The sequence below is a fragment of the Nerophis ophidion genome, linkage group LG19, assembly GCF_033978795.1.
Source record: "Nerophis ophidion isolate RoL-2023_Sa linkage group LG19, RoL_Noph_v1.0, whole genome shotgun sequence".
Taxonomy (NCBI): Eukaryota; Metazoa; Chordata; class Actinopteri; order Syngnathiformes; family Syngnathidae; genus Nerophis; species Nerophis ophidion.
The window spans coordinates 33,153,906-33,181,045 of NC_084629.1; the positions used below are offsets into that span (position 1 = coordinate 33,153,906).

A 27,140-nucleotide genomic window follows, 5' to 3' on the forward strand; every position below is an offset into this window, starting at 1 on the left:
TTTGGAAAAAACAGTTTATCCTTACAGATTGCCTCATTATATCTTGTTATTACAAAATATAAATCCTACCTTTTCATGCAGACTGTCTAATGATACACAAACACCGCACTGATTATGTGTTTTATTGTCATTTTACGGCATAAAATCCTTGATGAATAAACCATGTGAATATGACTTAGACCTACGATGTGTAGCCTCACCGTGTATTAAATTGCAAGGAAATTAAATATTTGTTTGAGTCAACTTTAGAAGATAAGCATCTCAGACAGTGGATGATATGTTTGGGGGAGGGGCATGAGAGGCAATTACATAATACCAGTATTTCTTGACACACACAGATGAACATTCACTTGTGTCCTCGAGAAAAATGCAACCGCAAGCAAGTTCCAAACGGCCCCTTCAAAGCCCCACTAAACAACTTTCTGTTTTAGTTGATTTTGGCGGCACCGGTGGTCCAAAATTGTAATGTCTTGTCAGAAGAAGATCACATTTCCCATGATGCTTAGCATCACACTGACATGATGTCTGCTGTAATAATGTCTGTAATGGCTATGCTGATGTTAAATAAATGGGTTGTACTTGTATAGCGCTTTTCTACCTTCAAGGTACTCAAAGTGCTTTGACACTACTTCCACATTTACCCATTCACACACACACTGATGGAGGGAGCTGCCATGCAAGGCGCCAACCAGCACCCATCAGGAGCAAGGGTGAAGTGTCTTGCTCAGGACACAACGGACATGACGAAGTTGGTACTAGGTGGGATTTGAACCAGGGACCCTCGGGTTGTGCACGGCCACTCTCCCACTGCGCCACGCCGTCCCAGACTTCATCAACAAATGATCTTGGAGTGTTCTACAAGCATGACGCTACTACTAAGAATGTATTGGCGCGGATGCTCCCAAGCAAAGGAAGACTGGCTGGAGAGTTTTTACGAAGGAAGTAGTCTGGAACTATCAAGCTGATGGCTATTTATTGATAATACGCATTTCAGATAGCTACCATTAGCATCATCATTTTGATTTTAGCAAAGAAAGTCACTTACTAGTTTAACAGGAACAGAACCAAGGCAGCATTGGTCTGAAATTACCTCGTCTTTGAGCTCACACCAGCGAGTGAAAGCTGGGGCAATGTTGATCCTGACTGTTCTTTAACCCGGGTAAGCTCCTTTTTTTCTGTTTGTCTCCTCAGGCACAACTTTTCGTTTCTTTGATTGTTTTGTAGCTTTGCCCATGATAGCAGTAATTGCACATAGGCTTTCGCATCAACTTCCGTCTTTTTAAGGAATGGGGAAAGGAGGGGTGATGAATGCCGAATAGCAAGTCAACACGTGTAGTGTTTTGCGTGTCAGGGTTCCTGCCACCCTCCTCAAAGTCGCTAAGTGCTAGTGAGAGCTTAATTTGCATTTTCGCATATTCTGATAACCACCAATACTTGCAGTTTGTTGTTGACTGACATTGTGTTGTGATAAAGGAATATATTAGGATACACACTGTCAAACTATTTATTTTACGCACCTTGTATTTCGCCGTGTGTGTGTGAGTGTGTGTGTGTGTGTGTGTGTGTGTGTGTGTGTGTGTGTGTGTTTGTGTGTGTGTGTGTGTGTGTCCACAAAGACTTGAGGTTTGACAAGAAAAAACATCTTTAAGTTCATAAAGGTGTCCCTGCTCCACCAGACTTTATGAGAGTGTGTGCAAGAAGCAGGTGAGTTTGTACAAATACACCCAGCTTGGCATGAGAATTGCTCCGATTTTCGTCCGATTCCGATTCGACTTTTGATTCTGCCAAACAATTTGGTTCTTTATCGGTTCTCTTAATGATTTTTATTTGGAAAGAAAAAGATTACAAAAAGGTGGATTGGCATCAATCGTGTTTAGTTTAGTTGGCCATACAGATCCACCGGTGAGGTTTTAAGAAGCACTCTTAGAAATAAATAAATAAAACATTTCTGTAGAATTTACCAAAATAAAACACTTGTAGACATTACACAAGAATGTAACATTTCGTAACATTAAAAAAAAAAACAGGAATCATTGTCATCTGCCTAGAAAATGCAAAGATCTGTTTAGATTTAAAACGTGCAATACGAGATATTTCAAGCATTATTTTTGAAATAATGTAGATAATTATGGCATATATTTTATGAAAATCTCATAAAATGTGTGGTTTTCAAAAACAGTATTCCATAATCATCAAAGTGATAATAAATAAAGGCTCGCCATATGTCACTTTGTATGTAATGAGTTAATATAACTTACTGACCTGCTCAGTGGCCTTGTGTTTAGACTGTCCGCCCTGAGATCGGTAGGTCGTGAGTTCAAACCCCGGCAGAGTCATACCAAAGACTATGAAAATGGGACCAGTTGCCTCCCTGCTTGATACTCAGCATCAAGGGTTGGAATTGGGGATTAAATCAGCAACACAATTCCTGTGTGCGGCCATCGCTGATGCTCACTGCTCCCCTCACCTCACAGGGAGTGGAACAAGGGGATGGGTCAAATGCAGAGGTTAATTTCACCACATCTATTGTGTGTGTGACTATCAGTGGTACTTTAACTTTACTAGTTTTACATTTGAAGTTGAATTGCCGACATGAATGGACTTTTACACACTATTGCAATTGTATGAGATCCACCTGTATAATATAATCACTGAGTGAAAATGTGGTTGGAGGAAAACATTCAACTTTTCTTGGACCTCAATTGAACATTCACCAACTGAAGGAGCATCTATGTTGCAAATACCTGCACGTTTTTACCACAAACTTAGTCACTGTGGTACTCTTCCCGCTGCTGTGAAAGCTGGCGGCAGACGTGAACTGGAGCCATTACTGCCAGCCTCCAAACCGGTCAGAATATGTCTCCTCATACAATCTGAATGAGAAGGCATTTATTGCAACTAAACAGGTAACAGCATTAACATTGTTCGTGGTATTAGTACCTGTTTAATTTACGTCCCATGACTGCTGCTGCATGGGATCAGTTTGTGGTGGTTCAAAAACACGACATTCACTTATAGTTAAAGCATGCTTTATCAAATGTTTTAGTACAGTATATTGCTCTGATGTCTGTTCTTTTGATGAAATAGCAACCTTGGGATGGTTATAAGTACCGCTGTTGCAATCTTTTCTTGCAAAATGTCGGCGAATTTCAGAGCGCTTCTTCCGCCGCCATTTTACGATCTGACGTCACTACGAACGTTGAATAATAACATCATCCCGTTAAGAGAACCAAGGAATCGATACACTGGGAAAGGGTTCTGAACAAAAACCAGTTGTTGATCCAAACACCCGGCAGGACAGGTATTTCAATTTGGGACAATAATTCCTTCTGAATCCTAATCACAGACGAGAGACACATGACACACTTCAACAACAAACTGTTACAATCTTTTGTACTGTACTCAGCTTTATATGCCGCACACTTCAAGTGCTCTCTTTGGAAATGGGACTTTTGAATTTTGAATAGCATGAAAATCGGTGGACCTTGACTAGGATGATTTAATACTTTCATTTTGCTCCTATTATCGTGCATACGAGACAGTTTTCTACAGTACGTTCCATTGAAAAGTATTCAGAGGAACCTCCAAGGGCGAAGAATACATTCAAATATATTTTTTTGAACAGTTAATGTAATAGCACGCATGATGTTTTACTCGAAAAATGTGTTTTTTGATAGGTTCCGATGGCCAATTATGCTCATACAACATATTGACAGGAAACACATTGCAGTGATTTGACACAAATATTTTGAAAGAAACATACAACAACTTTGTAGGTAACAGGACGGTACTGGACTCTCGCGGCTGTGTTGGATCCATTATGGATTGAACTTTCACAGTATCATGTTAGACCTGCTCGACATCCATTGCTTTCGTCCTCTCCAAGGTTCTCATAGTCATCATTGTCACCGACGTCCCACTGGGTCATCATTGTCACCGACGTCCCACTGGGTGTGAGTTTTCCTTGCCCTTATGTGGGCCTACCGAGGATGTCGTAGTGGTTTGTGTTGTGGTTTGTGCAGCCCTTTGAGACACTAGTGATTTAGGGCTATATAAGTAAACATTGATTGATTGATTGATTGACTGAGATTTTATCGATATATGTGTTTAACGCTCTGCGGACATTTTTATTTAATTATCTTCAAAGCCCTAAAAAAAAAAGAAAAGTAGTTAAGTGTTTAAAAGGTCTAAACAAGTTTTCTTTATTTTTTTTTTTTTTTTTTATTTAGTTTTTTAAGTAAATATACAAAATATGTTTTAATAAAATTAAAAATATCAAACATGTGATGTTTTTTCACATTTGTACACTTTTGAAGGCATTTTGATGGGATAATGTGACTTTCAGTTTCGATAATATATTTATTTTTAACATGGAAAATACTTCAGGAAAAATCATGTGTAATAGAGTAACAAAATACAAATTATGGTCAAAATACAGCATATTGTTACTTTGTCCCTTGAGGGTTGATTATGATAACTCATTCGGGTCTCTGGTATCACAAGCAACTTGCTGCACACAAAATGGATCACACACACAGTACGGCACACATAATCACGCATACATTTAAGTTGCAGACTTATTGAAGACATTCCTGGGATTGAGTTTTTTTTGTGGAAGCACAAAGTTTATATATTATTGTGTTTGATGGCATGGAGGCCCTCTCTGTCTGCACGTCCATTGCAGTACCTGACAGGTTGAAAGTTAAAATACGGGCAATATACAATATTTCATTGAAATGGGAATGCGGCAGGAAAGAAGGTCGAAATACGACAGTTTTCGGGAGCGAACGGGAGACCTGACAGTTGTGCGCTCAAACTGTGTGTTGTGAAGTTCCATGTTTTCATGACGTCATGAACTAACAACTTCCTCATGGACATGAATCCGCCTGCGACCTGCCTGTGGATGAATGAGTCCGACCGGTTTACCCGTATACACCCACGACGTCACAGAGCACAGCTTTGTAACTTCCCCCCCCCCCCAAAAAAGCAGGCTTTGCTACACATCTTAATGTCAAGCTTGGAGCTCTTTCGATTTCCTTACTGGAATGTCGGAAGTGGGGATGTAGTACCGCTTTGAACACCTGGACTTTTGTAAATTAATCTATAAAAGATGACATTATGAAAGTTAAAATAACAATTCTGTAATCATGAAATAATTACAAAGTTGCTGTAAACAAATCAAGACTGTCTTATACCTCCTGTGTTAAACATAAAATAGTTTGTTCCACCTGGATAGTGTCAAACCAGACTTGGAACTTTCAACATACACATCGTCAAAGGTCACCTTTGAACATTCAGACACAGCAGCAGCATTTTGGAACAAAAATGAGGTGATGGAAGAAAATTAAACCTAAAATAAATCTACCTGAAGCAGCACACGGTAAAATTCTGTACATAACTGTGCGCATTCAACACACCATTAACGTTAAAAACAGAGGTGTCAAAAGGGTTTAAAGGCTGCGGAAGACTTAACTACCAGGATATCGACTGATTGTAAAATAATCATAATAATAAAATATATTATTATTAATTATATTATCCAGTGATAATAATCCTCAGTTAATTCTGTCATGACTTGGAATTGGGTGTGGATTGTTTTCCCGAGGTGCAAAGCGATTGGACCGGACACGTCGTAAAGGTAATGACAAATTTTTATTATACTATAAAAAAAGGAAAAAACAAAAGGCGCTCCCAGAGGAGGTATAACAACTTGACTATGAAAACAAAAACTAGCACTATGGCATGAATAACAAAAAACTTAGTTTGAACGAGATATGGACTTGGATCATCGGCATAGAGTAAGGGTGCGTAGAGGGTGATCGAGGGTGGTCGAGGGTGATGTCGCCAGGCTGACTACCTGGAAACTGTGGCTTAAATAATACTGCGGTGATTGAACAGGAGCGTGAGTCAAAACAAATCAGGTGCCTGGGTAACCATGGAAAAAAGACAAGGGAGTGAAAAAGCAGGAACTAAAAAGGGTCCAAAAACCAAACAGGACATAACTTAAATAAAACATGATCCCAGATATGACAAATTCAATTCAATTCAAGTCTTCATTATGACCCTGAATTTATGTTACTGAATTTGTGTGTTTGAATATTGTGAACTGCTTTTTTAATAAAATTATGCTGAAGATTTTGTTGAATCAAAATTCAGTGTAAAAAATAGATTTCTAAAAAAATTCAGTAAATAAAAGATACTTGCAAAAACATTCCATAAAGAAGTATTCATTGCTTCAAAACTTCTGGTAATTTAAGACTAAAGCCACTCATTATCTGGTTCTGAGATTTGATCGATTGCTTCAGTCTTAATTTACCAGAAGTGAGTTTTTGAATATTTCCGCACTGATTTTATACAAAACTATTTTATTTTACCGATCACTACCTGGCGGTGAGTTGGCTGCGATGGTGGGGGACGAAGCCGGACAGACCTGGCAGGCCCAAACACATTGTGAGGGTTTGCTGTGAATGTCTGGAAGAGTCTCCTGTCAGAGAGAGTTTCAATTCCCACCTCCGGAAGAACTTTGAACAAGTCACGAGGGAGGTGCTGGACACTGAGTCCGAGTGGACACCTCTATTGTCGAGGCGGCTGATTTGAGCAATGGCCACAAGGTAGTTGGTGCCTGCCTTGGCGGTAATCCTAGAACCTGTTGGTGGACACCGGTGGTGAGGGATGCTGTCAAGCTGAAGAAGGATTCCTATCGGGTTCTTTTTTCTCATTGGACTCCGGAGGTAGCGGACATGTACCGACAGGCCAAGCATTGTGTGGCTTCAGCGGCCGCAGAGGCAAAAACTCAGACATGGGAGGAGTTCGGGGAAGCCATGGAAAACGACTTCCGGACGGCTTCAAAGCGATTATGGACCACCATCCGCTGCTTCAGGAAGGGGATGCAGTGCACTGTCAACGCCGTGTATGGTGAGGATGGTGTTCTGCTGACCTCGACTGCGATTGCATCGGTGGAGGGAACACCTCGAAGCCCTCCTCAATCCCATGCTATGAGGAAGAAAACGCCTGGGGAATCTGTGGTGGGCTCTCTTATTTCTGGGGCTGAGGTTGCCCAGGTAGTTAAAAAGCTCCTCATTGGCAAGGCCCCGGGGGTGGATGAGATCTGCCCGGAGTTCCTCAAGGCTCTGGATGCTGTGGGGCTGTTTGGTTGACAAGACTCTGCAGAATCGCGTGGTCATCGGGGGCGGTACCTCTGGATTGGCAGACCGGGGTGGTGGTTCATCTCTTTAAGAAGGGGAACCAGAGGATGTGTTCAAACTATCGTGGGATCACACTCGTCAGCCTTCCCGGTAAGGTCTATTCAGGTGTACTGGAGAGGAGGCTACGCCGGATTGTCGAACCTCGGATTCAAGAGGAACAGGGTGCTTTTCGTCCTGGTCGTGGAACTGTGGACCAGCTCTATACTCTCGCCAAGGTCCTTGAGGGTGCAGGGGAGTTTGTTCAACACGTCCACATGTGCTTTGTGGACTTGCAGAAGGCCTTTGACCGTGTCCTTCAGGAAGACCTGTGGGGAGTGCTCTGAGAGTATGGGGTAACGGACTGTCTGATTGTCGTGGTCCGCTCCCTGTACGATCAGTGTCAGAGCTTGGTCCGCATTGCCGGCAGTAAGTTAGACACGTTTCCAGTCAGGGTTGGACTACGCCAATGCTGCCGTTTGTCACCGATTTAGTTCGTAACTTTTATGGACAGAATTTCTAGGAGCAGTCAAGGCGTTGAGGGGATCCAGTTTGGTGGCTGCAGGATTAGGTCTCTACTTTTTGCAGATTATGTTGTCCTGATGGCTTCATTTGGCCAGGATCTTCAGCTCTCACTGGATCGCTTCGCAGCTGAGGGTGAAGCGACTGGTATGAGAATCAGCACCTCCAAGTCCGAGTCCATTGTTCTTGCCCGGAAAAGGGTGGATTGCCATCTTCGGCTTGGGGAGGAGACCCTGCCCCGAGTGGAGGAGTTCAAGTACCTTGGAGTCTTGTTCACGAGTGAGGGAAGAGTGAATTGTGAGCTCGACAGGCGAATCAGTGCAGCGTCTTCAGTAATCCAGACACTTTATCGATCTGTTGTGGTGAAGAAGGAACTGAGCCGGAAGGCAAAGCTCTCAATTTACCGGTCGATCTACGTTCCCATCCTCACCTATGGTCATGAGCTTTGGGTTATGACCGAAAGGACAAGATCACGGGTACAAGTGGCCGAAATGAGTTTCCTCCGCCTTAGAGATAGGGTGAGAAGCTCTGCCATCCGTGGGGAACTCAAAGTAAACCCGTTGCTCCTCCAAATCGAGAGGCGCCAGATGAGGTGGTTCGGACATCTGGTCAGGATGCCAGCCAAAACGCCTCCCTAGGGAGGTGTTTAGGGCACGTCCGACCTGTAGGAGGCCACGAGGAAGACCCAGGACACGTTGGGAAGACTATGTCTCCCAGCTGGCCTGGGAACGCCTTGGGATCCCTCGGGAAGACTTGGACGAAGTGGCTGGAGAGCGGAAAGTCTGGGTTTCCCTGTTTAGGCTGCTGCTCCCGCTACCCGACCTCGGATTAGCGGAGGAAGATGGATGGATGGATTTAATTTTAAAAAAAAATTTGCAAAAGTATTTGAAAACACCGTATTTTAACAAACACAATTTTTAAACACACACATTTTGCTCAAAAACTTTTCTCCAATTTTTAGTTCAAAAGCAAAAAATTCAGTGATATAATTTCAGTGTAAAAAAACCCAACAGCTTTTGTGTTAAAGACACACATCTCCAACATGTTTAATCATATTCAAATAAATAATGACAAAGGTATATAATTATCTGGTTACTATATATACATTTTTGGAGGGATTTTTTTATATATATTTTTTTCTCTTTGAAACAAAGCCACATTATTTAATACGTTTGGAGAGCTTTGTTCTTGATGCATTAATCCCATCTTTAAAAAGTCAAAAACGTAAATAAGGTTTTTATATGTGTTTTGAAAATCTGTTTCAATCAAATTTATGCAAAAAAAAAAATACATTTTTGTGCAAGTTGGTGTATATGGGGCGGCAATGTTAGGCCCTTCAGCAGTCTATTGTATTTGGTGCTACGTCCCTGAACATTAACACGTAGTCCACTATATAATTACATGAAATAAACAAAGGGTAATATTGTGATCGTTAAAGTTTTGAAGGGGAACTGAAATTTATTTTTGGTATTTTGCCCATTTTTTTACAATCTTTCTGTACACATGTTCTTTTTTTTATGCGTTCTAAGTCGTAAAAAAATGTCAGCTAACAATAGAGGTAATAGGGTTAGCAGTCAAGATGGCTGCAATCAGTAAAATGTCTGTGACACGAGAGCCAGGCCAAATCATCCCAAAATGAGCCGAATAAATGCCTGACACTATGTGCTTTTAAATAAATACAAATAAGTAAATAAATGATAAATGGGTTGTACTTGTATAGCGCTTTTTTACCTTTAAGGTACTCAAAGCGCTTTGACACTACTTCCACATTTATCCATTCACACACACATTCACACACTGACGGAGGGAACTGCCATGCAAGGCGCTAACCAACACCCATCAGGAGCAAGGGTGAAGTTTCTTGCTCAGGACACAACGGACGTGACGAGGTTGGTACTAGGTGGGGATTGAACCAGGTACCCTTGGGTTGCGCACGGCCACTCTCCCACTGCGCCACGCCGTCTGGAAGACTGAAATCCCATGCTGAAGAATCTATTTCAGATTTGGGAATCATATATTGATTCATACTATTATAACATGACCACAAAGAAGCGTGGGAGACGCCAGCTGAGTCGCTCAAGTGATTCCATCCATCCATTCATCATCTTCCGCTTATCCAAGGTCGGGTCGCGGGGGCAGCAGCCTAAGCAGGGAAGCCCAGACTTCCCTCTCCCCAGCCACTTTGTCTCGCTCTTCCCGGAGGATCCCGAGGCGTTCCCAGGCCAGTCAGGAGACATAGTCTTCCCAAAGTGTCCTGGGTCTTCCCCGTGGCCTCCTACCGGTTGGACGTGCCCTAAACACCTCTCTAAGGAGGCGTTCGTGTGGCATCCTGACCAGATGCCTGAGCCACCTTTTCTGGCTCTTCTCGATGTGGAGGAGCAGCGACTTTACTTTGAGTTCCTCCCGGATGGCAGAGCTTCTCACACTATCTCTAAGGGAGAGCCCCGCCACCCGGATGAGGGAACTCAATTCGGCCGCTTGTACCCGTGATCTTATCCTTTCGGTCATGACCCAAAGCTCATGACCATAGGTGAGGATGGGAACTTAGATGGACCGGTAAATTGAGAGCTTTGCTTTCCGGCTCAGCTCCTTCTTCCGCACAACGGATCGATAAAACGTCCGCATTACTGAAGACGCCGCACCGATCCGCCTGTCGATCTCACGATCCACTCTTCCCCCACACGTGAACAAGACTCCTAGGTACTTGAACTCCTCCACTTGAGGCAGGGTCTCCTCCCCAACCCAGAGATGGCACTCCACCCTTTTCCGGGCGAGAACCATGGACTCGGACTTGGAGGTGCTGATTCTCATTCCGGTCGCTTCACACTCAGTGAGAGCTGAAGATCTCGGCCAGATGAAGCCATCAGGACCACATCATCTGCAAAAAGCAGAGACCTAATCCCGCGGCCACCAAACCGGAACCCCTCAACGCCTTGACTGCGCCTAGAAATTCTGTCCATAAAAGTTATGAACAGAATCGGTGACAAAGGACAGCCTTGGCGGATTCCAACCCTGACTGGAAACGTGTCCGACTTACTGCCAGTAATGCGGACCATGGTATTACGAAGGACTTAAAAGATATCAGAAGCTCCAGTGCAAAAATCAACGAGAAATTACAAAACCTCGACTTATTGAAGAAACTATCCAAGGATGTGGAGGACCTTAAACAATCTATGAACTTTCAAATGGCACTTGTGGACTTGCTTAAGCAGGAAAACGCTACACTAAGAGCAGAAGTGAACAGGCTCAGACAGCAAACTTCTGACATCGAAAATCCAAATATAAAAATCACACAAGCTATTTTGGATCTACAATGTAGGAGTATGCGGAACAATGTCATAATTCAAGGAGTTTGCGAGGAAAAGTTGGAAACTTACCACAAAACAGAGGAGTTGGTCCAAACTTTCCTAATATCCCATCTTAAGATGGACGGCACAAGAGCGAGTATCACCGGCTTTGGACGAGTTCATCAAATTGGGAAAAGCGACATTCTGGGGGTGAGAAGATATGTCGTCCAACTGTTGCACAGTTTGTTGACCCAAAGAGTAAATCCTTGGTAATAGAACATGGAAAAGAACTCAAGGGAACAACCTTCTCCATCAGTATCCAGTTCCCAGTCGAGATACTCAAGGGAAGACAGCTGGTGTGTCCAATAAGGAATGAGGCTAAAAAGAACACCAAATGAATCCATCTAATTGTGGAAAACTCTACATAGAAGGAACTCTTTTCAGAAATGCCAGCATTACGCACCGGTTGAGGGGCGGTGTTAATATAACACAAACGGACTGAAAAGAACCTATTGCAACCGCACCAAAATAATGGGATGACGTCATGCATGCACAGTTAATCATGGAAATGTTTAACACCGCCAGAAACCTCGATGAAGTTCTTCAAGGGAGAAACACATCTTTTAGTCTGGCATAAAGTTAAAAGTCTTGATTTTTTCTTTATTTCTGTCCAAATGTTTTTTTGGGGTTGATGTATTGCTGGCCTGGTTCAGTTTTTCCTTTATTTTATACCACTACTTGATTGATTGGTGATATTTTCTTTATTTTTTTGGGTTGTTTTTTTTCTCTGTTTTCCTCCCTTCTACTGTCTTATTTTTTTTTTTACTTTTTAGCTTTCTCTTTCTCTTATGATTTGGTTCCCCTTATCTTTTTTTCTGTAATTGATTTTCTTTTCTTTAAGGATGTTTATTTTGCTATTCAAATTATTCCGTTTCGCAGTAAAGGGCAATAGGAGGGGGGAGGTAGAGGGATTGATAAGAAAAAATGACCCAGTTAAAATATGCATTGAGAAGACACACTTTCTAAATGTAATTTTTGATCATTTTTGTCACACAAGGAATAATACCAGTTAACACAAACACAAGATATTGCAATGACTAGAAAACGTTTGAACATTATATCTTGGAATGTAAAATAAGCAAATGAACAAGTGAAACAAAGAAAAATTCTGTAGCATCTAAACAATTGTTCTACTGATATTGCTTTTCTACAAGAAACCCATTTGAAAACTGAACATTTAATATATTTGAAAAAAGGATGGGTTGGTGGATAGTTGGTGTTGGACTGTCCCCCAAAAGATCTGATGTTGCTATAATGTTTAACAAAAAGATGATATTATAAATAGTATATTTTTAGATCTAGAGGGTAAATATATGATTATTAATTGCCATATAAATAATAACAATACCACACTGGTATACTTATATGTACCCAATGATGATAAACCTTCTTTCTTTGGTGACATGGAACTCAAATTGGCAGATTTTATTATCAATGGAGATCTAAATTTAACAATAAATCCAAATATTGATAAAACTGGTAAGATAGTTAAATCCAAGAAATCTTTTTTTTCTCTTCTGAAATTAATGCAAACTCTTAACCTATTAGAGATTTGAAGAACCTTAAATCCATATGAGAATAATTTAACTTTTTATTCAAACAGACATCAGTCATTTTCAAGAATCAATATGTTCTTTGTTCCTAAGGCAATTTTGTATTTGTTTCTGTATTGTGTAGTTATAATTAAATGCTTTTACTTTAATTGTAATGAGTTTGTGGACCACAGAAAGACTAGTGGGTTGTTGTGGCAACCAGCTAATGGGGATCCTTAATAAAAATAAAAACATTTAAAAATAAAATTGTAGACGACGTGCAGGCTAAAATCCACCCAATAATTATTTTTATCATAGTCCAATTCAAATCGACGTAAGCTTTCCTCCAGGTGCTTTCCAATTCAAACAATGGAAAATTAATATTTCTTTATTAGAAATTGAGAAAAATAAATTATAAATAAATAATTTATTTCATATTTTATTAAAAATAGTCAGGATTATGTCTTTGACATCTCTACAAAATGGGAAACACTTATGGACTGTGTAAGAGAACAACTTAATAGGATTGCAAGCTCTAATAATAAAAAAAAACGTGCTGAAGAAAATGAATTATTGAATGGAATCAAACAATTGCAGGACACATTGTCCAATTAATATAATCAGGAAGTCATGGATCAAACTTTGCAAACAAATAATGGAATAAGATAATATAATAAAGCAGAAAGTTAAATATAAAATTAATAGGGCAAAATTAAAGTGGTAGAAATGGTTGGATGGATGGAATACAACGAACAAGCTGGAAAGCTCCTTGCGTTAAAATGAAAGAACCAGGTGACCAGAAATCATATATCTAGTAGTATTTCTGTTGATCCCTAGCAAATCAATGAAACATTTAGAACATTTTATACAAATCTTTATTAGCCTGAGAAAGATTTAAACATAGAAGCAATGCAGTCATACTTAAACGCAATACAACGCCCATCCTTTTCAGAGCATGACAAAAATCGCTAGAGGAACCTATACAATTATTGGAAATTCAAAAAGCTATAAATTAATTTGCAAAAAGTATATCTTCTGGACCGGATGGCTACAACTCAGAATTGTATCAAATTTTCAGTGAAGATTTATCTCCTCTATTATTACAAATGTATCAATCTTCATTTAATAAACAATTCAACCTTTAATTTATCTTATATCTCATTGATACATAAAAAGGATAAAGACCCATAGATTTTCAGTAAATATTGTCCTTTAGCCTTATCCAATATGGACAGTAAAATTCTGGCATAAATCTTAGCCACACGATTATCAAATGTAATTGGAAAATTAATTCATACTGACAAAACTGGCTTCATGGAAGTTCGACAATCTTCAGACACTACAAGGAAATTGTTTAATGTTATCTATTATCTATTTGGGGCGGCATGGCTAGTGGGTAAAACGGCCGGGCAGAAACCTGAGGGTTGCAGGTTCGCTTCCCACCTATTGACATCCAAAAAATTGCTGCCGTTGTGTCCTTTGGCAGGACACTTCACCCTTTGCTCCCGGTGCCGCTCACACTGGTGAATGATTGATCAATGAATGATAGGGGGTGGTCGGAGGGGCCGTAGGCGCAAACTGGCAGCCACGCTTCCGTCAGTCTACCCCAGGGCAGCTGTGGCTACTGATGTAGCTTACCACCAACAGGTGTGAAGGAATGTTGAGTCCCACTTCTCTGTGAGCGCTTTGAGTGTCTAGAAAAGCGTGATATAAATCTAAGTTATTATTATTATTATTATGCGAGAAGTCTTCCTTATTCCACAGTGGTATGTACTGTTGATGCAGAGAAGGCATTCGACCGCATAAATTGGTCATTTATGTTGTGCACATTACGTGAATTTGGATTTGGAGATCATTTTATACAATGGATTAAGATGCTGTATACAAGGCCCATGGCATCAGTCAAAACCAATAATCATATTTCAGAACCTTTTTCATTAAAAAAAAGGAGTAAAACAGGGATGTTCTGCATCTGGATGATTATTTAATGTAGTTATTGAACCCTTAGCTGCAAAAATAAGGAGTGAAAATAATATTCATGGTATAAAAATTGGCTCTCAGTATAACAGGCTATTGATTTATTGTGATGACATAATTCTCTACCTGTCACATGTTAACTCCTCTCTTCACTATATCAATAATGTCATCACTGAATATGGCTGTTTATCAGGGTATAAAGTAAATTGGGACAAATATTAAATATTACCACTTAATAAACACTGCAAAAAATCGAAAACTTTTAAAGAATAAGATAGAATCCCAATTGCAATGTTGGTCACATCTCCAAATATCAGGTTGGGGTTGGGTGAACATAGTAAAAATTAATATACTGTCAGCCGGTAATTATATATGGAAAATGATGCCTGTATTGTTAATAAAAGTTGGTTCAAAAAAATACATGCAATGATATCACACTTTATATGGTGTGGAAAGAAGGCCAGATGCTCATACTTAAGATTGTCTAGTACACAAGATAAAGCAGGACTACAATTACCAAACTTCTTGCATTATTATATCTCCTTCGGTTGTGAACAAGCAAACCACTTATTCCATTCTTCAGCAGATAAGGACTGGATCAACATATAAAAACACCTGTTAATGAATTTGGATATTGGACTTTTGTATTATATAAAAAAATATTCCTAATGAATTGAGGCAGAGCCCAGTAGAAGCCTCCTTTAACATTCTAAAACTGTGTTAGAAAATACTTGGAATAAACCCAATTACATCTGTGAATCAACCGCTTTGGTACAATCCTAATATGATAATTAATACAAATGTGGTCAAATGGACAACATGGCAAGATAAAGGTATTACTAAACCTCATTATATTAAAAAACTCATTTAAACCGTTCATTGATTTAGTTGATCAATAATGTACCTTCCCTGCGATGAGGTGGCGACTTGTTCAGGGTGTACTCCCGCCTTCCGCCTGTTTGTAGCTGAGATAGGCACCAGCGCCCCCCGCGACCCCAAAGGGAATACGCGGTAGTAAATGGATGGATAATGTACCCAGAAATCATTTTTTAAATAGTATCTCTTTAAAACACGCTGTAAATAAATATCCTCTGAAAGAATGTCTTTAAAGACCCATGAACTGGAAGATGCACTTTTTAATCAAGATAAAATTAAGAAATTAATTAAAATATTATATGGAATAATAAATTAAAATCATACGAGAAATGCAAATTATGTATGTGTTATGAAATGGATGATCGACTTAAACATTTTAGATGAAAGAGACATATCATGGAATGATATTTGGAAAAATGCCAAAAGCCCTTTAGAAGCATTAAAGATAAGCTGAGTCAATTTAAGATCTTGAATATGTTAGATTGTATTTTACAGCTTCCCAGCTGTTTAAAATTGGTGTATGAAGTGTCTGGCAGCTGGGGGAACTCTTGTTCATTCATTGTGGGAATGTCAGAGAATAAAAGAGTTATGGTTGAAAACAACAAATGAAGCAATCACATTCCTTAATATAAATATTCCGATGACACTCCAAACTTGTATTCTTGGTGATCTGCATCCATTTAGTAACATGTCATCAGAGAGTAAAAATGCATTTATTTTAATATGCATCATAACAAAAAGGGTAATATTACAAAATGGATAGATGTTGATAGTCCCACTCATACTGACTGGTATACACACGCTATGGAACTGATATCAGTAGAAAAAACAGCATTTAGTTGAGATAATATGAGTCATATATTGGAATATGGGATGCATTATTTAAATTTGTTTTAACTATTAAATAAACCAAAAATATGACTTATTTTATCTTTCTGGAAAATATTGGACACAATGTGTTGTCAAGCATATGACATGTGATGCAAGTGTAAGTTCATTTTTATAAAGGGTTTTATTTTTATTTTTTTTATAAGTGTCATGTCTTGTAATCATGTTTTGTTTAGTTATGTTCTGTTTTGCTTAAGACTCCATTGTTTCCTGTTTTTTCACTTCTTTGTTTGTTTTGTTTCCATGACTACACATTAGTTTTCACCTGTCCTCATGCCACGCACCTGTCTCACGTTTTGCACTCGCACACCTTTTACTAATCATGTCTATTATTTGAAGCGAAAGTTGCCAGGAAGTCAGCCTGGCAACTTTACCTCTACTCACTTCATGCCATGCCATGCCTGTTACTTATACTGTCCACAGTTTCCCTCCTGCCCATGCCACGTACGTTTTTTGGGTTTTTTTTTTATGTCACAGTTATCGAGTTTTGTTTTTGTTCCATAGTTCTGCTTTTGTGCAAGTTTTTGTTTTTATAGCCAAGTTTTGTACTTCTGCTTTTATGCGCGCCTTTTGTTTATTCCTTTTTTTAGTGTTAAAATAAAGATATCTTTACCTTCACGCCTTGCCCGCTCCAACTTTCCTTTGTCTTCCGGGAAAACAACCATCACAGCCCACGTTCTGACAGAAAGTCGCCAGCAGCTAAAACGTTTTCCCACAAGATTGGACAAGATGGATGAGTCGGACAAATTGGACGAAGCAAGTTGGAAGGTGCTGCGCGCCATGGTGGAGGAAACTCGGCGCTATTCCCCCATGGAGCGCAGGGATCTCATGTGGGGTACGGACGGCAAATTGGTGCTGATCAGGGCCGCGTCACTGCAGTCCCGGATGCACGGCCCCCAACGAAGGACATCAGGGAAGGCTTCCGCAAGCGGGCAGAGCTTGTCGCTCCCGTGGGCTCCTCCCTCTCCGGGCATAAAGAGGCTGCAGACTGCCCGGCTTCACCAGGACAACGTCACCCCACCGTCCGCGGACGAGACCACAGACCTGGATTTTTTTTTCAATGCTTTGTCTTTTGATCACCCGCCTCCAGCGAAAGACTCTAACCCCATAACCATGATAAAACACAACCAAAACACAGCCATCTGAATTTCATGCCCCGCCCTCCAGGACTCAAGCTTCGCCCACATCACAAAAATGTTTCTTTTTTTTCACCCACTTTTTCACCCCAGGTAGAAAAAGAAATACTTTTTGGACAGTTGAAAGGGAAGGATAGCAGCTCCACGCCGCTAAGCACCGCCAGTAGCAGCCCCACGCCAAGACCCGCCACGCCAAGACCGGCCACCTGACGCACCATGCCAAGCTTCGCCGCCTGCCACGATGACGACGCGTCTGCCTCCTCGTCGGCCACAGTAGTGGACGCTACATGGTCGTCCGCCACGCCAAGTGCGCCGACCTCCTTGTCGGCCACAGATGTGGCTGTTACCTGGCCGTCCACCACGCCAAGTGCACCAACCTCCTCGTCGGCCACGGATGTGGCCCTTCCCGGGTCGCCAACCTCGTCAGGTACAGCGGTACTCTACGCGTCGCCGCCACCAGACTTTGCCCCAGTGGATTCGGGGACATTTGGTCCGGCGACCCACCGCCAAGTCCCCCTCCCGCCCTTCCATGACTCTATATCTGTTATGTACATGAGGGTTGGAAGGAGACAGCACCACGAAGGACTTTAGGTTACCTGGTTTATTCTAACCTTTGATGATTGTGCGGGATGTGTATGCTACTCTAACTGTTGGTTGCAGGATAAGTGTAAATAATTAAAGAGGATGTTGTACGTGCATGATGGATGAAATCTTCATCTGACCAAGGCGGTAGGCACAAGGGAGATCCGGGGACAGGCAGGAGGTCAAGGGCAAGCGGCAAGGAACATTGTCCGAGTCCAGGCAAGTAATCGAGGATCGAGGGAGGCAGTCCAATTTCCGGGTGGAGGTTGATGTCCAGCACACGGGACAAGGCGGGCACTGCAAGGAGGACAAGGGACAAAGGTTAACGAGACAAAAAAGGCAAAAGACAAAAGAGGCAAGGACAACAAGAGGAGAACCAGAGACATGAATGCTTATCACGAGAGTTGACGACGTTCCGGCGCAGGATCCAAGGAGTGACTGGATCTTATGCTGTCCCTTTGATTGCTGCCAGGTGCTCTGATGACAGGCAGCCTGCAGCTGCGGCGATGCGTGGGCGTGGTGCGCTCGGCGCGTGCAGGGGCATATACTAGCATGCTGCCAGAAGGAGTGTGGGAACCTGCTGCGGGAGAAACCTGGGCTCGCATCCGCGCCGTGACATGATCGTTGTTTTTTTTGGACATCTGGGATCTGTCCTTAACGGGGGGGGGCTCTGTCATGTGTTGTGATCATGTTTTGTTCAGTTATGTTCTGTTTTGCTTAAGACGCCATTGTTTCCTGTTTTTGCACTTCCTTGTTTGTTTTGTTTACATTACTACACAGTAGTTTTCAACTGTCTTCATGTCATGCACCTGTCTCACGTTTTGCACTCGCACACCTTTCACTAATCCTGTCTATTATTTAAAGCGAATGTTGCCAGGAAGTCAGCCTGGCAACTTTACCTCTACTCACTTCATGCCATGCCATGCCTGTTACTCATACTGTCCATAGTTTCCCTCCTGCCCATGCCACGTAAGTTTTTTTTGTTTTTTGTTGATGTCACAGTTATCGAGTTTTGTTTTTTGTCCATAGTTCTGCTTTTGTGCTAGTTTTTGTTTTTATAGCCAAGTTTTCTACTTCCGCCCTCGTGCACGCCTTTTGTTTATTCCTTTTGTTTGTGTTAAAATAAATATGTCTTTACGTTCACGCCTTGCCCACTCCAACTTTCCTTTGCCTTCCGGGAAAACAACCATCACAGCCCACATTCTGACAATAAGTGGCTGTGATGATAATGTAAATGAGGGATTCCTAATCACTGCTATATTGGATTCTTTTTATTAATATTGATACTGTTGTTGATAATATTAATTTTGGTTTGACTGCTTTTGGCTTGTTTTGTGTCATATTTTTGTGTCCTCTCAATTGCTCTGTTTATTGCTCTGTTCTATAGTCAAGTTTTGTACTTCCGCCCTTGTGCTGGGTCGGGTTTAGTTTCAGAATTAGATTTGCATTATTATGGTATTGTTATGTATTTTTTTGTTGTTTTGATTATTTAAAAAGTGTCTCTTTTTTTTTAAATTAAAAATTAAATGGAACGTATAAAAATATAGGGTTAGCTCTAGTCCGCCTATAAAGCACTCTGAAAAAAAATCAATCAGGGTTTTATATATATACACTTTAAGTAATATGTAATTTAATAACATTCGTGATAACTCGTAATATTTACATATTTTTGCTCATTTTAAGCATACGACAGCGCATTAATTTCACAGACATCCCAACGTTCACTTTCCCTTCAACAACAACAACACTACTAATCATGGTAGACTTCATTAGAGACAACAAACATCATAAAAAAATCACTTAGTGTACCATGTCTGCTCTCTCACTAGAATAAAGCCTGATGGGACGTTTATATCTTCTTATAACCTAGAATTAACTTTCACCATCCCAGAGTCGATGCAGCAGCTCAATATGTCAATATAGCAGCATAAGCTAATTAGCACTCTGCGATCAATGTGTTGTTTTGGTTTTATATGTTAGCACGTACAATAAAAAGATTGCTAATACTTGTTAATATTCAGGTCATGATGTGTAAATGGCGTTTTTTTTTTGTTTTTTTAGAGGGTTTTATAGGCAATGACATTAATAAAAAATATTGAATTAAAAAATGAAATGAATCCAGACATAAATTTTTTCTCCCAAATCAGGAATAATTGCCTTTATTACACAAAGGAACGATATAACACCAACATTCAGTCCGACAACAAACTGTCAAGAATCAATTCCAACTGAAAGTCTGTATGCAAAATACACGAACTTGAAGTATTTTCTGGAACCATTCAACAAAAGTAATCGCTAGCTCTGAAACATGGATAGATGCAAAAAAAAACAAACATGGGTTTTCATTTGGAAGGATATGACCTAAATTACAAGAACAGAACCAATAAGAATGGAGGAGGAGTACTTGTTTACGCAATGAAGGACTTGTAACACAACGTGGTAAAAGACATATTGGAATGTGTGATATGTCATGGAAAAAAATAATTTGTTGATCAGTTGTGTTTATAGAGTAGAAATAGCTATCATGTGGAAAAAACAAATAAGTGTTGCTTCTACCTATTCATTTTGAAATTGTACACATGTTAAAATAAAACCAATCTGAAATATAAATTAGCTCCATTGTTAGCTGACCTTCATTTATTTGTGTCTCTAACAAGGATCGTGAATGATGGGCAACATCCTAAAACAAGTCGAGTTAGGGGTGATGGACAGCTGAGCAGCGCTTTAGATAGCAGCAACATGCCACCGTAGCCCCCACTCCCTCCACTCAGTTGCAAGTCTTGTGGATTCTATATAACATGTTACTGTGGGCTTATGGCTATTGAGGGTGTTTTTTTGACCTCAGTCTGGACCCTGTCCCCAGGAGCCCAGTCTGACACTGAACCTTTGTTTTTGTTATCCACCCCCAGTGTTTACCTTTTTCCCACCTTTCTAAGCGGTGCCGTAAGTTGGTTGACCCCATCAGCATTCCTGTTCTGTCTCCCTGTAATGTATTTCTGCTCTTGAATGGCATTGCGCTGAAAATATGAATTTTCCCTCCACGACTAATAAAGTAAATTAATGAACCAACGGATAATTAAGTATCCGTGGCGTTTCTTATGTTCAAAGCCAACAATGGACATTGTCTCAGATCTCCGAGTGTCCACCACTGGTCAGGGCAAATCTGGGCCAGTCCTGTCTCAGGGACAGCATTATTATCGAGGGGGTCAGCTCACTCTGGTCACCTGAGAGTTCCTCCAAGCATTGCAACCCGAGTTCAGAACTAAGGATGGATCATGGACAGAATCCCCCTGTGAGCTCCTTTCCTCCATGATGACTTTGTTCAACTAAGATGTTCCAACAAGTGGAGATGGAGAATGTTGATTGACTGAAAGTACGTTTGTCTTTCTCTACACCCAACCTTCATGACGGGTAATCTGTTGGAAAAGCCTTCATTGCGGTAACGATGACTCACACTCTGATTCCTCAGAGATCGGACAGCCGTTTCAGGCGGGGTGTCCGCCTTCAGCCACTGTTTTGTTTAAGTGACCCTGACGGAGTGGGCTGTAAGGGGATAAGGCATTTGTTTCCTCTTCTCTGAGTGGACGCGGGCTATCCATAGCCCGAGCTGCTGAGAGGTTGTAACCCGATCAGCGCTTGCTGGACATTCGGATCCCATAGTTGCATAAGACCAGGTCATTTAGTTACCAGGGCAATTCAGAACTGCCATCCTGTTATAGAGGATGGGGAGAATTGTCTGAAACTTTGTTGTAGGAATTCAATGCACCTTCACCGCCTTAAACGGCAAGGTTATTTTTGAATTCAGAGTTCTCACCTCAGATGTCGGCAAGGTCTGCAAGAATCAATGCCTACTTTCTCAGAGATCGCCTTGCTCGACTATATTCTTTCATGGTTCCTTTCACTATTCAGATGTGAAGAATAGGGTTGCATTTTACGGTGTATATTATAGATTTAATAAAAAAAACATATATCTAATATTGTAAAATGCATAAATAAAGGACATAGTGGTCTCAAACTTTTAGAGCTACTTATTTTGGTAACAATTATTTTCATTACTTAACAAATTCAATAAGCTTGTTTTGGCAGAATTTGAGAGATTTTTTGCTATTATGTTTAGTTGTTTTTTTTAATCAGAACTTGAAAAAAAATGTTCTATTATATCTGTGTGAGATGCACGAGAAAGACATGTTTACTAAAAATATACAGTATTTATTATGAACTGAAAATACGAATACTGTAAAGTGATTTTCAGTGTGACATATTTGACACAAACACACCTATTTACATTTGTTAAATTCTCAAATCCTTCATGAAATAATGTGTTCTGTTTCTTATTGTAATATGAATGTTTTAGCTTTTTCTATCTAACCAGATAAAGCATGAAACTACTTTTAATTTAATACCTAACTCATGCTCCTAACATCACTGTTAAGGAAGTTACAGTAACTTTTATAAGAAAATATAAATCGGTCCTTCCATATTGTTGTACAGTTGACAGGCAAAAAAAAAACTGCAAACCCATGAATTGATTAACGCGGACCCCAACTTAAACAAGTTGAAAAACTTATTTGGGTGTTACCATTTGGTGCGGAATATGAACTGTACTGTGCAATCTACTAAAAAAAGTTTTAATCAATCAATCAAAAAAATTCAACTTTTCTTACCTGTTGTCACCTGCTGTTGTGTATTTAAAATCTGCATTAATACTTCTAAATCACTAATCCTGGCCTCCCTAGCAAAAAATAAAGTATGTTTCTTAAAAGTATCATCCATGCAGGACGAGGACTAGCTAAACATGCTTCACTACACACTGTAGGAGGATACATTAGCTAACCGCTAACAGCAAGTTAGCGCTCTTAAATGTAAACAAGTGGGTGGATCTGTACAAACATCCACCGTAGTGATACCAAATAAAAGAGCCGTATATAGTTGATACTACAATTATCTATGTTTTTTATTAACACTAAATCTTGTTTTTATTGTTTATAAAGTCATGAAATACATCCCTGGACACAGGAGAACTTTAATTATGACCATGATACTGTAACTACTTAGTATTGGATTGATACCCAAATTTGTAGTATCACCAACACTTATGTAAATAGAATAGAATATAGTTTTGTTTCTCATTAATACAGTGAACAGATTCAAAGAACAACGAAATCAGAGCAGATCCCCTAAGGTGCATACACGATAATTTAGCAATATAAATAGTAAAAAAAAAAAAAAAAGGTAAAAAACAAGATATGTATGTATATATATGTATCTTGATTGATTGATTGAAACTTTCATTAGTAGATTGCACAGTACAGTACATATTCCGTACAATTGACCACTAAATGGTCACACCCGAATTCAACTTGTTTTAGTCAGGGTCCACGTAAATCAATTCATGGTATATATATCCACACACATGCATATATCCATACATACGCATATATATATATATATATATATAGAGATGACATTATTGCACATTACACATTATAGTCCGAAAAAATAAAAAGACAGGATACATGAGGACATGACGGACACATTGTGCTCACTCAGGCCTATTTAATGCTACTATGGCTCGGGTAAAAACTGTAATTTAGTCTATTTGTGCCCGCTTTTAGCAACCTATAGCGTCTGCCTGAGGGTAGCAGTTATAGGTGGCAGTGCCCGGGGTGGAATGGGTCTTTCATGATGCTCTGGGCTTTCCTGAGACAGCTGGAGCTGTACAGGTCAGCCAGGAAGGGGAGGGGGCATCCGATATCGAACAAGAGAAGAATAAGGGATTATTACATTTGAACGGAAGTGTAGATTGAACATGTTAAAACAGAACGCATAAATTAACAGTTAATGAACAAATAAATGAATAATGTTGACAAAATAATAGAATGAGAAATGACACAGTATGTTACTGCAGTGGTTCTCAAATGGGGGTACGTGTACCTCTGGGGGTACTTGAAAGTATGCCAAGGGGAACGTGAGATTTTTTTAAAATATTCTAAAAATAGTAACAATCCAAAAATTATTTATAAATATATTTATTGAATAATACTTCAACAAAATATGAATGTAAGTTCATAAACTGTGAAAAGAAATTCAACAATGCAATATTCAGTGTTGACAGCTAGATTTTGTTGTGGACATGTTCCATAAATATTGATGTTAAAGATTTCTTTTTTTGTGAAAAAATGTTTAGAATTAAGTTCATGAATCCAGATGGATCCATATTACTATCCCCAAAGAGGGAAATTTGAGTTGATAATTACTTCTATGTATACAAAACTTTATTTATAATTGAATAACGTGTTTTTTTTCAACAAGTTTTTAGTTATTTTTATATCTTTTTTTTCCCAAATAGTTCAAGAAAGACTACTACAAATGAGCAATATTTTGCACTGTTATACAATTCAATAATTCAGAAACTGAAGACATAGTACTTTATTTTACTTCTTTATCTCCTTGTTTTAACCAAAAATGCTTTGCTCTGATTAGGGGGTACTTGAATTAAAAACATGTTCACATGTTCACTGAAAAAAGGTTGAGAACCACTGTTACTGCATATGTCAGCAGACTAATTAGGAGTCTCTCTGTGTTTACTTACTACTGAAGGACATGTTATCTAGTATGTTCAACATCTTAATTGATGACACAATTATTGGTATCAGGAAAACACCAGTCTGTATATAAAATTAATACTAGATTTGTAACAAACATGATGAATCAATATCTTTCGTTAAAAAAAAAAAAAATACATACAACAATCCATTAAAACTACATTTTGAGGGATGCTCAGCTCAATTACGCAGACAGACTGGTGTGGAAATTTTAAATAATTTATTATTTGACAAATCAACATAATGTACACTTCACATAACTGTTCTTTTACCTCAACGACATAAGTAAGGCTAGTAAGTACTTACATCATAAAAACGTCAGGTGTAACTCCATAGATCGCTCGGTCATACCAGCATTGTTGCAGTTTCATCGTGGTGTTCAGCAATTTGACATTCACAAACAAACAACCTTTTTAACAGCTCTCAGGGTACCGATTCCCAGTCATTATCTTATACTGTTGTACAATTTAGAACTTATTGTTCACGTAAAAGGGTGTATCGTAGCTGTTACACGGACACGTCACATTTCTAGATTGTTCTGGCGAGCTACTCGTGAAAATGTAGGTTGGAGACTCCTTTACTATTACATTTGAATTACCGTATTTTCAGAACTATAGAGCCGACCGGTATATAAGCCGCATCCAGTAAATTCTAGAAGAAAAAAAATATGTTTTCTTATACTTACCGCACCAGACTATATAAGCCACAGATATATATGTTGTGAATTGAGCTCTTTACTCAGATATATTTTCTAAATGTTTATACCTTAATTGTTTCCAAACATGGCAGTAAAATGGCTGAGCAAACAAAACAGAAGTCATCGTCATGGACCCACTAGCTGTGCAAGCTAGCTCTCCAATCAGCTAAACAGACTCAGTAACTCCACGGTGACGTTTTGGTGAATTTACTGAGGAACTTGTGAAACTGAAACAATGCAAAAATAATTCAATTGTAAGTCAATATTACTAACACAGACACTCGTAAACGTGTTAGGATATTAGCTAATGCTAATGACGCTAATTTGATTACGTTACGATATCCTAAACAAATATGCATAGAAACACTCCTACAGACATCACGCATTTTTAGTAAGTAATAATTGTTTTAGTAATATTGGAAACCTTACAAACGTTCCTCAGAGTGATGAATGAAGAATCCGTACGAGTAAAAAGATGATTATGAAGAGGCAACGGTACTTGTACTTCCGGTTCAAAGCAAGAAACACCGCAACCTTTCACCCAGCAACACCTTCAGTGAGTGAAATTGTGCAAAAGATGGCGCCATAGCAGAAATAATACCACACGTTTTAATTGTATTTGCGTGTGTTTTATGAAAACTATTTGCATTATGGCCGCGAAGAAAAATCCATGAATTAGTCACACCGTTTTATAGGCCGAAGAGTTCAAAATGTAGGAAAAAGTAACGGCTTATAGTCTGGAATTTAATATTCTGTATTATTATGAAAGGTATTATAAGACAAAGCAGACCATTAGGTTGTCCCTGTATAACCACGAAATAAACATTGTTATATTTATATTTGTCTTGTAGGTAATGGCCAGTGCTCTCCGAGTAAGGAGAAGTCAAGAATGTCTACACAGAACTGCCAAAATGATCCATATGTTCGGAATTCGCCCAGTGGTGAGTATTTGCTGAATGCAGGTGGTACACATTGCAATACATGCATGCTATCAAGTAAAACAGTACCAAAATGAGAAGTTGTGCTTGAAACTTGTGGCACAGCGCTAAAACTATTTATTGAGGCGTACCAGAGGGATCAATAATGGGACCAAAATTGTTCCATCTTTATATGAACGACATTTGTAAAGTTACAAATGACTTAAAGTTAATATTATTTGTAGACGACAAAGCTGTTTTTTGTTCTGGAGCGAACACACAGAATGTAATACAAATAACAGAAGAAAAATGAATAAATTATAGAGATGGTTTGACTGAAACAGACTATCTTTGAATCTCAGTAAAACTAAAATAATACTATTTGGTAACAGTAAAAGGGAACACACATTCAAAGAGACGTAGTAGACATTGAAAGAGTAAAACAAATCAAATTTCTACGTGTGATAATAGAGGATAAAATAAACTACAAATCTGAAATAGAAAATATTGGACATAAGGTAGCAAGAAACATTTCAATTATACTAAAGAAAAATATGTTCTGGACCAAAGATCACTTCATATTCTCTACTGCTTGGTAGTGTTACCACATCTGAGTTACTGTGTGGAGGAGGGATGTAAAGATATGAACATTTCATATCATGATTATTGTCACCACAATGATCATGGTTCTCATTACTAAAAGTGTATTTTAAATGTGCTAAAAAGTACTCACAAATACTTATAACCAAGGTTTAATAAAACAAATAAATGCAATAAATTAATAGCCACACAATTTATTGTTCTAGCAGAATAAATATGTTTTATAAAAAATATTGTTCAGGCTAATTAATAGCGATATTATTTTTGAGTGTTTAAATTT

General features: G+C 39.3%; 1 protein-coding gene across 3 annotated transcripts in view; it reads left to right on the forward strand.

Annotated features, from left to right (window-relative positions):
* The window catches only part of ikzf2 (IKAROS family zinc finger 2), a 79,873-nt gene that overhangs the window by 12,952 nt on the left and 39,781 nt on the right, over window positions 1-27,140 (forward strand). For all 3 annotated transcript variants that reach the window (XM_061879862.1, XM_061879860.1, XM_061879861.1), the window contains one exon: window positions 26,195-26,284. In XM_061879862.1, the coding sequence (XP_061735846.1) occupies window positions 26,195-26,284 (90 nt within the window). The remainder of the gene's footprint in view (window positions 1-26,194; window positions 26,285-27,140) is intronic.